The sequence below is a fragment of the Oncorhynchus mykiss genome, chromosome 7, assembly GCF_057628025.1.
Source record: "Oncorhynchus mykiss isolate SJ-2025 chromosome 7, ASM5762802v1, whole genome shotgun sequence".
Classification (NCBI taxonomy): Eukaryota; Metazoa; Chordata; class Actinopteri; order Salmoniformes; family Salmonidae; genus Oncorhynchus; species Oncorhynchus mykiss.
In genome coordinates this window covers 60432288-60446760 of record NC_143028.1, presented here as the reverse complement: position 1 = coordinate 60446760, position 14473 = coordinate 60432288, and the positions used below count along the sequence as shown (strand labels likewise).

Below are 14473 nucleotides of genomic sequence, written 5' to 3'. Positions count from 1 at the left end.
AAGGAGTGTTGTATGGCATTGAAGCTCATTTGGAGGTTAGATAGCACAGTGTCCAAGGAAGGGCCAGAAGTATGCAGAATGGTGTCGTCTGCGTAGAGGTGGATCAGGGAATCGCCCGCAGCAAGAGCAACATCATTGATATATACAGAGAAAAGAGTCGGCCCGAGAATTAAACCCTGTGGTACCCCCATAGAGACTGCCAGAGGACCGGACAACATGCCCTCCGATTTGACACACAACTCTGTCTGCAAAGTAGTTGGTGAACCAGGCATGGCAGTCATTAGAAAAACCGATGCTACTGAGTCTGCCGATAAGAATATGGCGATTGACAGTCGAAAGCCTTGGCCAGGTCGATGAAGACGGCTGCACAGTACTGTCTTTTATCGATGGCGGTTATTAGTAGCTTGAGCATGGCTGAGGTGCACCCGTGACTGGCTCGGAAACCGGATTGCACAGCGGAGAAGGTACGGTGGGATTCGAGATGGTCAGTGATCTGTTTTGTTGACTTGGCTTTCAAAGACCTTTAGATAGGCAGGGCAGGATGGATATAGGTCTGTAACAGTTTGGGTCCAGGGTGTGTCTCCCTTTGAAGAGGGGGATGACCGCGGCAGCTTTCCAATCCTTGGGGATCTCAGATGATACGAAGGAGAGGTTGAACAGGCTAGTAATAGGGGTTGCGACAATGGCGGCGGACAGTTTCAGAAATAGAGGGTCCAGATTGTCAAGCTCAGCTGATTTGTATGGGTCCAGGTTTTGCAGCTCTTTTAGAACATCTGCTATCTGGATTTGGGTAAAGGAGAAGCAAGGGAGGCTTGGTCGAGTAGCTGCCTTTGCTTTCCTGACTGACTGCGTGTATTGGTTCCTGACTTCCCTGAACAGTTGCATATCGCGGGGACTATTCGATGCTATTGCAGTCTGCCACAGAATGTTGTTGTGCTGGTCGAGGGCAGTCAGGTCTGGAGTGAACCAAGGGCTATATCTGTTCTTAGTTCTGCATTTTTTGAACGGAGCATGCTTGTCTAAGATAGTGAGGAAGTTACTTTTAAAGAATGACCAGGCATCCTCAACTGACAGGATGATATCAATATCCTTCCAGGATACCTGGGCCAGGTCGATTAGAAAGGCCTTCTCGGAGAAGTGTTTGACAGTGATAAGGGGTGGTCGTTTGACCGCGGACCCGTAGCGGATACAGGCAATGAGGCAGTGATCGCTGAGATCCTGATTGAAGACAGCAGAGGTGTATTTGGAGGGCAAGTTGGTCAGGATAATGTCTATTAGGGTGACCATGTTTACGGATTTAGGGTTGTACCTGGTGGGTTCCTTGATGATTTGTGTGAGATTGAGGGCACCTAGCTTAGATTGTAGGACTGCCGGGGTGTTAAGCATATTCCAGTAGGTCACCTAACAGAACAAACTCTGAAGCTATATGGGGGGCAGTCAATTCACAGATGGTGTCCAGGGCACAGCTAGGAGCTGAGGGGGTTCGGAAGCAGGCGGCAACAGTGATTGACTTATTTCTGGAGAGATTAATTTTTAAAATTAGAAGTTCGAACTGTTTGGGCATAGACCTGGAAAGTATGACAGAACTTTGCAGGCTATCTCTGCAGTAGATTGCAACTCCTCCTCCTTTGGCAGTTCTATCTTGAGGGAAAGTGTTATAGTTGGGTATGGAAATCTCAGAATTTTTGGTGGCCCTCCTAAGCCAGGATTCAGACACGGCAAGGACATCAGGGTTGGCAGAGTGTGCTAAAGCAGTGAGTAAAACAAACTTAGGGAGGAGGCTTCTGATGTTGACATGCATGAAACCAAGGCTTTTTTGATCACAGAAGTCAACAAATGAGGGTGCCTGGGGACATGCAGGGCCTGGGTTTACCTCCACAGGAGTAGGATGAGGGTACGGCTAAAGGCTAACAACTGGTCGCCTAGAGCGTTGGGGACAAGGAATAAAAGGAGCAGATTTATGGGCGTGGTAGAATATATTCAGGGCATAATGTGCAGACAGGGGTATGGTGGGGTGCGGGTACAGCGGAGTTAAGCCCAGGCACTGGGTGATGATAAGAGAGGTTGTATCTCTGGACATGCTGGTTATAATGATTGAGGTCACCGCATGTGTGGGAGGTGGGACAAAGGAGGTATCAGAGGTATGATGAGTGGAACTAGGGGCTCCATTGTAAACTAAAACAATGATAACTAACCTGAACAACAGTATACAAGGCATATTGATATTTGAGAGCGACATACATCAAGGCATAAAGTAATTGCAGGTCTTGATTGGGAGAGCTAGCTAAAACAACAGGTGACAGCTAGTCAGCTAACACAACAACAGCAGGTAAAATGGCGATGACTAGGCAGAGAGGGTCGGATTAACTACACACAGAGCCTGAGTTTGCGGCTGGGGCCGACAGATAAAACATAAATAAACAGAATGGAGTACCGTGATTACTGGACAGTCCAGCAGGCATCAGCTATGTAGCCAAGTGATCATAGTGTCCAGGGGGCAGCAATAGATGGAACAGGGAAGCCGCTAGCACGCGGGCGACACAGCGTTTAAAGTTAGTAGCCCGGGGGTGGTAGGGGGGTCTGCTCAGACGGAGGCCGGTTGAAGGCACAGCGGATGGAGTATTCGTCGGCAGACCAGATGCTGGCTCACGGCTAACTGGTGCTAGCTTTGTGGCAGTGGCGTTAGCCACTATAGCCAATCGGTAGCAGCAGTGATCCGGTGCCAAGGTCCAGAGTTTACAGCAAGGATCCAGTGGAGTATTGGGCTCTAGCCGTGTATGAGTGGGGTTCGGGTGAACAGCTGAGTAGGCCGGGAGGTGGGCCTCAGGGATAGCTTCGGTACTGGGTGCCACGGAGGGTGCAAGCTAGCTGTGAAGATTAGAAGTAGTGGCCCAGGGATTACGGCAGGAATCCGGCGTTGTTGTGGAGAGACAGTCCGATACTGGTAGATTGGCGAGTAATATTCAGGCTAAGAACAGGGCTGGTATCTGTGCAGAACGTAAAAGACGCTAGCAGTGGCTAACAATTAATAGCTTGTAGCTAATTAGCTGGTTAGCTTCTGGAGGTTCTTGAATGTGTTCTAAAGTTAAAAAATAATAGCGATTCCGTATCACATTGGGTGAGGCAGGTTACCGGAAGGTATATTTAGAATTAAAAACCGAAAAGAGATTGGGAAAAAAAATTGAAATATATACAAAAAATACAAAAGTACACGAGAGGACGAACAAAACACGTCTACACTGCTACGCCATCTTATTTGCCTTATTATGTGACCTTATTTGCCTAAGCTGTTAGTGTCTTAACGCCCGTTCCACAGGTGCATGTTCATTAATTATTTGTGGTTCATTGAACAAGCATGGGAAACAGTGTTTAAACCCTTTACAATGAAGATGCGTGAAGTTATTTGGATTTTTAAGAATTATCTTTGAAAGATGGGGTCCTGGAAAAGGGACATTTCTTTTTTTGCTGAGTTTATTTATGATGTAATCAGATAACCCAGATACTCTTGCTAATACCAAAATAGCCATCTGTGTTTGCAGCAACTATTAGTGAAATTGTAACAATATTAAAATGCTGGGAAAGTGACAAGCTGAATGATTAAATGTGAATTCCTTTTAAATGAATTGACTCCTGTAATCCCCATGGAACCAGAAGTGATTAGAAGAACTGTAACTACTCCCAGTTTATTATAAGATTCTCATGTAAGACAAGCACCTTGCTCCTATTTCATATTTGGATGTATAGAATCACATGCCTATTGTAATATAATTGTTATTTTAAATTAAAACTGGGGGTATGGGGGGGAAACAAAAGTTTTGAAAGAATAAAAAATCAATTAAGATTCTCACCTGGAAGATGTAGTCTCCTGGCACGACGTCTGTCACGTCTATCCACTGACAGTCGATGTCGTGTCTGTACGTATCCCAGCAGCCAACAGTGATGCCCTGCTGTCCGAAGTTAGCACACTCGTACCTCTTCTCAGTACCTGCTCGGCCAGAGAGAACAGTGAATAGCGTTAGATTGACCTACAGTAACACTCTTCACTGTTGTCTCCGATCTAACGCTCTTCACACTTGTCTCTGACCTACAGTAACACACTTCACTGTTATCTCCGGAGACAACAGTGAAGTCTTATTGTAGGTCGGAGACAACAGTGAAGTCTTATTGTAGGTTGGAGACAACAGTGAAGAGTATTAGAGCAGAGAATCAGGAACGTATTCAAGGTTTGTCGTGATATGAATCACTTGTTTTACACAAAGCCTTTTTACCCCTTTCACATTAAAGCTCTTTACCCTCTTCACATTGGGTGTCCTCCAGACAGAAACTGGCCTTGTGTCCCTCTGCTACCTTGGTGCCATTGAGGCTCAGCAGGTCATAGTGGGTGAACACCTCCATGCTGTGGTAGTGTCTGGACCGGGAGATAGACAGTCAATCATGTTCATCACCACCACCCTCATCATCATAACGAGCCTCTGTACAACCACAGCAGGCACTGCCTCAAGATGACCACAAATGTATGATCTCATAAGACTGCGAAAATGACATCCTCCAGAGGACTTTTATTCCAGCACTGTGATTGTTCTCAACTCATGTAACACTCACAAAGAGTTCCTGCTCATGATGCTTCTTTGCATGCTATTGTCCAGCCCCCTTTATCATAGCTTCCACTACTTAACTAAATTGCTAAACTGAAGGACCAAATAATTCATCCTCCACTTTACCTGTGGCAGTCGTGCCAGACCCAGGAGTTGTGTGCAGCCCTGGGGCGGAAGTCGGACTGTCCGTTGTTGTGGATTTGGGAGGAGAAGCGCATCAGGCGACGGTAGGAGGACGGTGTGGCGGTGGCAGCGCTGCTGGACAGACAGTGCTCCTCGTTGGCACACTGCAGTATGTACATTGGCCGGTCCTCCAGGTATGTGGTGTGTTCCACCACCTGAGCGTTGAGAACCAAGTCTGGGGCCGCTGCATGCCAGGGCGGGAGAGGTCGTTAGTTTATTTTTATTTTCAATCACTTTGGTACATTGTTCAGATGTAAGTGGTATATAACTGACAACACTTGTAATTCCCTTATCTTTAAGAACATTTAATTGTTCATTCATTGGGGTTTCACACATCTTTCACCCGGGAGTAATTCATGAAAAATAAAAAAAAGTTGTCATGAAATACAATGAGAACGTTTAGTGTTGTCACTAATACACCATTTAGTCATTTTAACTACCATTTAAAAAAATACAAGATACACATTTGTATCCAATGTCAGGTTGTAAGCATGTTGAGAAACATGTCAGTCTTAAGGTTTCATTATCCTTATACAGTACATAAGTAGGATAAATCATCAGAAATGGGGATATTGTCAAGTTGTTGGCTAGTGTAAAAACGTAGCACAGTGTTGTATGCCATTCTGCCCCGTGCAACATTGTACAAGATCACCTTTTCTACGTGACAAGTCAACTGATACACTATCGCCTGTCTCTGCTTGAAATTCATCAGCTTAGTGTATCAATGAAATTCAGATAATGAGTGGAATATATTTAAGCAATAAGACCTGAGGGAGTGTGGTATATACCACGGCTAAGGGCTGTTCTTAGGCACGACACAGTGATGTGGAATGGTGATTTGATTGTTCATCATTACTAATCATCTAACTATTGCAGAGGTTGTATGTGGTGCCTTGAGTATTAGGGTTGAGGGTTGGTCAAGAGTTTTCAGGGTCTTAGGGCTCTATTCAATCAGATCTGCTTTGGTCGACATCCGCATAGCGGTTGTTTTGACGTGTCGGAGGTAGAACTGCCAAATCCAAAATCCATAAGTGGCTCCTGGCATTATACCAAAAGTGGACATTGCCATTTGCTGCATGGAGTTGCATTAACAGAAATCCCATGCAGCCTTGTTTACAAGTTGGACACTGGAATGTGAGATGTAATCTACGCCTTGATTAGGCTGATAGAAACCCTCATTATTTTGTTTAATGATTTTAAATTTTAGCATCATTATTTCTATATAGCCTACACTTTCTTGTTTTCAACTTCTAACGCGAGTGGGCCGGGTGTGGCTTCGTGACAATGATCACAAGAGCAACCTCAGACTACCTCAGACACCGCCAAAACATCCACTATGCGGGTGTCTGCCATCGCCGGTTAACTCTTGATCTGATTGAATCTAGACCTTAATTACAGACAGTAGTTATCATCAGTGACTTACACTCGGAGCAGGATACTCCAGCAGCGAAGCGCCCTCCCCCTCGAGGGCAGTGGAGGTGTTTCCCGTGATGGAGGCATTGGGCCAAGGTCATCTCCGTTCCTGAGCACCTGACCCCGCTCATCACCACGTCATCAGCCCTCACGTCTCCCGGCCAGTACCACGTCTCCTAGTAGGGAGAAATAACACCACACAGGCAAACTCATCAAACATAGGCCCAGCTTCCATTCTCTAAACTCAAGAGGGAAAACTGTTAGTCATTTTACAACAAGAGGTTTCCCTATCTACATTTCCATCCCTTCAAGTCATGGACCTGCATAGCTATAGGGCGGGAGGTAGCCTAGCGTTTTGAGCGCAGTATCCTAATAGTCGCTGGTTAAGATGGCGCCGAAGAGGATGTCTGACGTTTTACATGCCCCTAACCAATTGTGCTATTTTGTTAGTTTTTTTGTGTTGTTTGTAACTTACTTTTTCACTTATTTTATACACATTATATACACTGCTCAAAAAAATAAAGGGAACACTTAAACAACACAATGTAACTCCAAGTCAATCACACTTCTGTGAAATCAAACTGTCCACTTAGGAAGCAACACTGATTGACAATAAATTGCACATGCTGTTGTGCAAATGGAATAGACAACAGGTGGAAATTATAGGCAATTAGCAAGACACCCCCAATAAAGGAGTGGTTCTGCAGGTGGTGACCACAGACCACTTCTCAGTTCCTATGCTTCCTGACTGATGTTTTGGTCACTTTTGAATGCTGGCGGTGCTTTCACTCTAGTGGTAGCATGAGACGGAGTCTACAATCCCACACAAGTGGCTCAGGTAGTGCAGCTCATCAGGATGGAACATTAATGCGAGCTGTGGCAAGGTTTGCTGTGTCTGTCAGCGTAGTGTCCAGAGCATGGAGGCACTACCAGGAGACAGGCCAGTACATCAGGAGAAGTGGAGGAAGCCGTAGGAGGGCAACAACCCAGCAGCAGGACCGCTACCTCCGCCTTTGTGCAAGGAGGAGCAGGAGGAGCACTGCCAGAGCCCTGTAAAATGACCTCCAGCAGGCCACAAATGTGCATGTGTCTGCTCAAACGGTCAGAAACAGACTCCATGAGGGTGGTATGAGGGCCCGACATCCACAGGTGGGGGTTGTGCTTACAGCCCAACACCGTGCAGGACGTTTGGCATTTGCCAGAGAACACCAAGATTGGCAAATTCGCCACTGACGCCCTGTGCTCTTCACAGATGAAAGCAGGTTCACACTGAGCACATGTGACAGAGTCTGGAGACGCCGTGGAGAACGTTATGCTGCCTGCAACATCCTCCAGCATGACCGGTTTGGCGGTGGGTCAGTCATGGTGTGGGGTGGCATTTTTTTGGGGACTGCACAGCCCTCCATGTGCTCGCCAGAGGTAGCCTGACTGCCATTAGGTACCGAGATGAGATCCTCAGACCCCTTGTGAGACCATATGCTGGTGCGGTTGGCCCTGGGTTCCTCCTAATGCAAGACAATGCTAGACCTCATGTGGCTGGAGTGTGTCAGCAGTTCCTGCAAGAGGAAGGCATTGATGCTATGGACTGGCCCGCCTGTTCCCCAGACCTGAATCCAATTGAGCACATCTGGGACATCATGTCTCGCTCCATCCACCAACGCCACGTTGCACCACAGACTGTCCAGGAGTTGGGCGGATGCTTTAGTCCAGGTCTGGGAGGAGATCCCTCAGGAGACCATCCGCCACCTCATCAGGAGCATGCCCAGGCGTTGTAGGGAGGTCATACAGGCACGTGGAGGCCACACACACTACTGAGCCTCATTTTGACTTGTTTTAAGGACATTACATCAAAGTTGGATCAGCCTGTAGTGTGGTTTTCCACTTTAATTTTGAGTGTGACTCCAAATCCAGACCTCCATGGGTTGATAAATTTCATTTCCATTGATAATTTTTGTGTGGTTTTGTTGTCAGCACATTCAATCATGTTTCATTCATTCAGATCTAGGATGTGTTATCTTAGTGTTCCCTTTATTTTTTTGAGCAGTGTATTTTATACATACTGTTTCTGCTACCGTCTTTTGACAGAAAATAACTTTTGGACCTAAGAACATCACCACTAACTAGAAAAAGATTTTTCCTTGAACATGTCTGACGAGAAGGATATACTACTCTCCCAGGAACAGGCCCAGATCCCCGTCATTTGCGTGAAGAAAAGATGGCGGAAAAGAGGACAGATCAGGCTGCCTTCTGAGAATCCGTAGGCGAGCAAGTAAACTCCCACTGCCATCAATTCTACTTTCAATCATTGGAAAATAAAATGAATGACCTACCATTGCGATTATCCTACCAACGGGACATTAAGAACTATAATATTTTATATTTAACCGAGTCGTGGCTGAATGACGACACGGATAATATAGAGCTGGCGGGAATTTTTCATGCACCGGCAGAACAGAGAAGCTACGTCTGGTAAGACGAGGGGTGGGGGTGTGTGTCTTTTTGTCAATAACAGCTGGTGCGTAATGTCTAATATTAAAGAAGTCTCTAAGTATTGCTCACCTGAGGTAGAGTACCTTATGATAAGCTGTAGACCACACTATCTACCATTTTTTGTAGCCATCTATTTACCACCACAGAAAGATGCTGGCACTAAGACCACACTCAACCAACTCTATAAGGCCATAAGCAAACAAGAAAATGCTCACCCAGAAGTGGCGCTCCTAATGGCCGGGGACTTTAATGCAGGCAAACTTAAATCAGTTTTACCAGGATGTCACATGAGCAACCAGAGGAAAAAAACCTCTAGAACACCTTTACTTCACACGCATAGATGCATACAAAGCTCTCCCCCACCATCCATTTGGCAAATCTGACCATAATTCTATCCTCCTGATTCCTGCTTTCAAGCTAAAACTAAATAGCGGATGCTACGCTACAGGACTGTTATGCTAGCACAGACTGGAATATGTTCCGGGATTCATCCAATGGCATTGAGGAGTATACCACCTCAGTCATCGTCATAATCAATAAGTGCATCGACGACGTCGTCCTCACAGTGACTGTATGTACATTTCCCAACCAGAAGCCATGGATTACAGGCAACATCCGCATTCGAGCTAAAAGCTAGAGCTGCTGCTTTCAAGGAGCGGGACACTAATCCGGACGCCTATAAGAAATCCCCCTATGCCCTCAGACGAACCATCAAACAAGCAAAGCGTCAATACAGGATTAAGATTGAATGCTACTACACCAGCTCTGACACTCGAAAGATGTGGCAGGGCTTGAAAACTATTACGTACTGCAAAGGGAAACCCAGACGCGAGCTGCCGAGTGATGCAAGCCTACCAGACGAGCGAAATGCCTTTCATGCTCGCTTCGAGGCAGGCAACATTGAAGCATGCGCGAGAGCACCAGCTGTTGACTGTGTGATAACGCTCTCAGGAGCCGATATGAGCAAGACCTTTAAACAGATCAACATACACAAAGCCGCGGGCCCAGATGGATTACCAGGATGTGTACTCAAAGCATGCGCGGACCACCTGGCAAGTGTCTGTAATACCTACATGTTTCAAGCAGACCACCATAGCCCCTGGCCCAAGGAAGCGAAGGTAAGCTGCCTAAATGATTACCGCCCCGTAGCACTCACGTCGGTAGCCATGAAGTGCTTTGAAAGGCTGGTCATGGCATCAACAGCATCCTCCCAGATACCCTAGACCCACTCCAATTTGCACACCGCCCCAACAGATCCACTGATGACACAATCTCAAATCACACTCCACACTGCCCTTTCCACCTGGACAAAAGGAACACCTATGTGAGAATGCTTTCATTGACCACAGCTCAGTGTTCAACACCATAGTGCCCATGAAGCTCATCACTAAGCTAAGGACCCTGGGACTAAACACCTCCCTCTGCAACTAGATCCTGGACTTCCTGACAGGCTGCCCCCAGGTGGTAAGTGTAGACAACAACACGTTTGCCACGCCGATCCTCAACACTGGGGCCCCTCAAGGGTGTGTACTTTGTCCCCTCCTGTACTTCCTGTTCACCCACGACTGAGGGCCCAAACACGACTCCAACACCATCATTAAGTTTGCTGACGACAACAGTGACATCTATGCATAGTCACTTCACCCCTACCTACATGTACAAATTACCTCAACTAACCTGTACACCTGCACACTGACTCGGTACCGGTACCCCCTGTATATAGCCTCGTTATTGTGTTACTTTTTATTATTTTTTACTTTAGTTTATTTGGTAAATATTTTCTTAACTCTTCTTGAACTGCACTGTTGGTTTTGGGCTTGTAAGTAAGCATTTCACGGTAAGGTCTACACTTATTGTATTCGGAGCATGTGACAAATAAAGTTTGATTTCAATACTCAAGCCGACAAGGTGCAAAAATGTGTGAATGTGCCCTTGAGCAAGGCACTTAACCCCAATTTTGCTATTGTTGAGATATGGGAACATCTGCCTAGTAGAACCCATTCTGATAGTTGTTGTCCAAAACTCCTTGAGAAGATAGACAATATGTAATTGAGGAAGTGAATAGCATATGGGTTAGGCCTCTTTTTCTCTGGTGGATGTTTTCTAGATTTCATGTTTCTGATGATGAGGCTTTATAAAGCAAGTAGCAAGATCCTTAAAGAAACAGTCTCAGCCTCTTAATACTGTATCATCTGTATGCATCTATATCGAATCCCAAAGCCAAGAGGATAAAAACTCATTCTTCCTGGTATCTCCAATAGAAAAGGAGTAGGGGTGGGTGGGTGGGATGGGGAGGGTGGTTTGGGGGGATGCAGGGGGGGTTCTATGGAATGGAGTTTTAGACTTTGGTGTCATATTTTCCATCTGTTCGGCTGCCTTCAGAAACACTTAGCTTGCGTCGCAAATAGCACCCTATTCCCTTTATAGTCCACTACTTTTGACCAGGGCCCATAGGGCATTATAAAGGGAATAGGGTGCCATTTGGGATGCAGCCTTAGAGCGCTGAGCGGTAAGTCAGGAAAGAAGCACCAGAGCAGTAAGTCAGGAAAGAGGAACCAGAGGAGCAGTAAGTCAGGAAAGAGGAACCAGAGGAGCAGTAAGTCAGGAAAGAGGAACCAGAGGAGCAGTAAGTCAGGAAAGAGGAACCAGAGGAGCAGAAAAGTCAGGGAGGAGGAACCAGAGGAGCAGTAAGTCAGGAAAGGGGAACCAGAGCAGTAAGTCAGGAAAGGGGAACCAGAGCAGGCTGCCAGGAAGCTGTGTGTGTTTGATGATGGACTGTTCTCTAATCTGCTGCTGCTGCTGCTCCACCATCTGGGACAGGCTCTGCTGCTTCCGTCTCTGCTCTACTCTCCACGGGACGGGCTCTGCTGCTTCCGTCTCTACTCTACTCTCCATGGGACAGGCTCTGCTGCTTCCGTCTCTTCCACGACAGGCTCTGCTGCTTCCGTCTCTGCTCTACTCTCCACCAGGCTTTTGTAACAGATTAACCTCTGTTAACATAAAATTACTGGATCTCTGCAGGAAAGTTTTTGGTTTTAATGTCACCTGCACAAGTACAGTGAAATGCCTTTCTTGCAAGCTCCAAACCCAACAATGCAGTAATCAATATCAATGTAGCACTACAAATAACATAAGGTGAACAAAAACACAGGAGAAATACAAGTAACAAATACGTGTGTCTTTCTGTGTGTTTGTCTGTCTGTGTGTCTGTGCACATGTGTGTGTGTGCTTTCTAGTACATTTAAAGCATCCCCAAACACATCATGGAAATGTTATGTAGACTGCCATTAAGAGGCGGATTAGTACACAATAATCTAAGTCGCACTTAATCACACAATTACTCTGAGCTCTATCAGCCCAGTCCAATTTCCACTCATTAAACTCTCCCTCCCATTAACCCAGTTCTTCCATGATTCATAAATACTTTCCAGGCTTTTAGCACCACTGCCAGTGGCATTCAGCATGTTAATACACTACAAATGATTTAATGATGACAGACTCTCAAACAGTAGACTCGTCCGAACCCCCCCCCCCCCAAAAAAATGTATAAAGAATGCACATAGAGGTGGTGTTTCGCACACCGTGGGACTAAAGATAGCTCTTGTATAATCCTTTAAACAACCCAAATAATCAAAATAACAACACTAATAGGTCTGGTACATCAGCAGAAAAGTGTATCTAGCCAATATAGGGATTGCTGATGGTGGTGGGCCAATGAAACTTCAAAGAGCGGGAGCGGACTCCCCACCACCAAGTGTATACTGTTCACATACGCCACAGGCCTGTACATGTGAATGTTTATGGTACCCAGGCTAACCTGTAGCCTCTCCTCACTTCATCCCCTCTGTCAGTGTGGAGACTATAAACTCTAAGGTCAGAGCCCCTTTTACTTTCCTAGTTTCCTTTAGTGAGCATCTCCAGCTGTTTACAGCTAAGTATATCAGACCCATATGGATATATGAAGTTTACTGGAGGTGATTACATGGCTCTGATGTATATAACTGAGGCCAACTTGAAACACAGTAGGACCAAATTAGGTAGTTTTATGAAGTAATAGCACCAGTGCTAGACCTGACTATTTCCCCAACATCCACACAAATAACACTGGGGTAAAAACCTATACTTATCTGTGAGTTTCAATCACACAAAAGGTATAATTGATCCTTGATATTATTACATGTTGTCGATACTTACACAGAAACAGGAAACACAATGGTAATAGTTTTACTGTACAGGATTTCAAAATAATAATTTAAAAAATTTGAGATGAAATTGACCGTTTGTCAAAGATTGTTAGGCTTTTGATCATCTGGCTGACCAGCCAATGGGATGAGCGTTTGATGTGTGTAAACGCACCTGGAAGGCGTTGCTGGCGAACCCAAGGCCCAGCTGCCTGCACACGACCGTGGCCTCCATGGTTCCCCAGCTATCACTACACACTGTGCCCCACACCAGCGAGTCATTCTTCTCCGCCAGCACCTCCACACGCCCCTCAAACGGGTTCCGCCCACCGCTCAGACGCAGCTGCAACACAGTAAAGGAGAGATTAGATGTTTATAAAGGCAGTCCCATTCTGCTCATATGTTTTGTGTTTATTGGACACGCCAGAGATAGAGAGGAAAGACAGGAGGAGAAAGTGTGCTGAGATAGCAGTGGGCCGGATTGGAATCCATGCTTATGTGTTTTAGGGGCAGCGGCTTAGACCACTATACCAGGGGTCGAGCCCATGGACTCCCGCACAGGCAAACCAGCGACAAAGGAGCCTCCATCATTTGTTAGCAAAACAATTTAAAATCAGGTTTTGCCTTATCAGCTGAATAATAATGGCAAGTAGAAGTAATCAACATTTTAAAATGAATAGACTTGGTAGACAGTTTCATTATTTTGACCTCCCCACAGTTCATTGAGAGAGGAAGTGTAAACTCTAACATAGTCTATTAGCTAGAAAGATATCTTGGCGGCATAGAGAAAATATTGCTGTTGTAAAGCACATTCTACACATTTCCCCATAAATTGTTGCAGTTTTGAAGCTAATATCTAGCAATTCTACACAGTTTGGCATGGAACGGAGAGATAATTTTGCAGTTTTAAAGCAAATTTCCTGCAATTCTATGCATTTCGCCATTGGCTAATGCTGTGTTCCTCTGCTCAAATATAGCTAAATCAATGGGCATGTGCCCTGAATGCCTGTTTTTGGGGGGGATTTTCTCCCTGAATGTCTAGCTCTAATTTAATTATTAGTTTTCAAAAACGGTATTATCTAAAAATAAATATAGTTCAATATCTTTTATGCATGCTTTCTATCTGGTTTTAGTTGTTTACGTTGACTCTGAAACAGTTTTTCCCATCCAGAAATGTACCACTTAGACGGCCTGCCTAAGAGTTTTCTATACAGAAAAAAATCTGTAATTAGCTCCAATTACTGTAACTTCCTCCATATTAAACGTATCGTTTGAGATTTTGTCAATGAAGCCATTTATCAACTTCCCCAGAGTCGGATGAACAAGAACAACTACCATGCTAACTCTTCCTTTAGACGTCCAGTCATTGTGCTAACGCTAGTTAGCATTGGCTTGTGAACTTCCTTTTTATTGGATGCAGAGACATAAAAATGCTATCCACGGTGGTATTCTGTTGCAGCTAGCAATATTCATGAAATGCTTTTTTTCTCCACATAAAATATATTTTTCAAAAATATTACAATAATACATTTGCGGACCCCCTGCAGTACCTCCGCGGACACCAGTAAAAATAAAACTGCACTCGATCACCTGCTAGGCCACAGATTCAAT

At 45.3% G+C, this 14473-nt stretch overlaps 2 protein-coding genes across 5 annotated transcripts in view; one reads left to right on the top strand and one right to left on the bottom strand.

The window, feature by feature from the left end:
* The window catches only part of LOC110528290 (lysyl oxidase homolog 2A), a 64343-nt gene that overhangs the window by 6587 nt on the left and 43283 nt on the right, over positions 1-14473 (bottom strand). Inside the window, exons 8-12 of the mRNA XM_021610237.3 lie at positions 13038-13205; positions 6202-6367; positions 4722-4962; positions 4293-4408; positions 3849-3985 (exon numbers count right to left, since the gene is read on the bottom strand). Coding sequence (XP_021465912.2) covers positions 3849-3985; positions 4293-4408; positions 4722-4962; positions 6202-6367; positions 13038-13205 — 828 coding nt within the window. The remainder of the gene's footprint in view (positions 1-3848; positions 3986-4292; positions 4409-4721; positions 4963-6201; positions 6368-13037; positions 13206-14473) is intronic.
* Positions 1-14473, top strand: part of r3hcc1 (R3H domain and coiled-coil containing 1) — a 38276-nt gene that overhangs the window by 10493 nt on the left and 13310 nt on the right. The window contains exon 9 of one of the 4 annotated variants that reach the window (XM_090241585.1): positions 11502-11869. The exons of the other annotated variants lie outside the window; for them this stretch is intronic. The gene's annotated coding sequence lies outside the window, so the exon portion shown is untranslated. Of the gene's footprint in view, positions 1-11501; positions 11870-14473 lie in introns of those variants that run through there. 4 annotated transcript variants of the gene reach the window in all.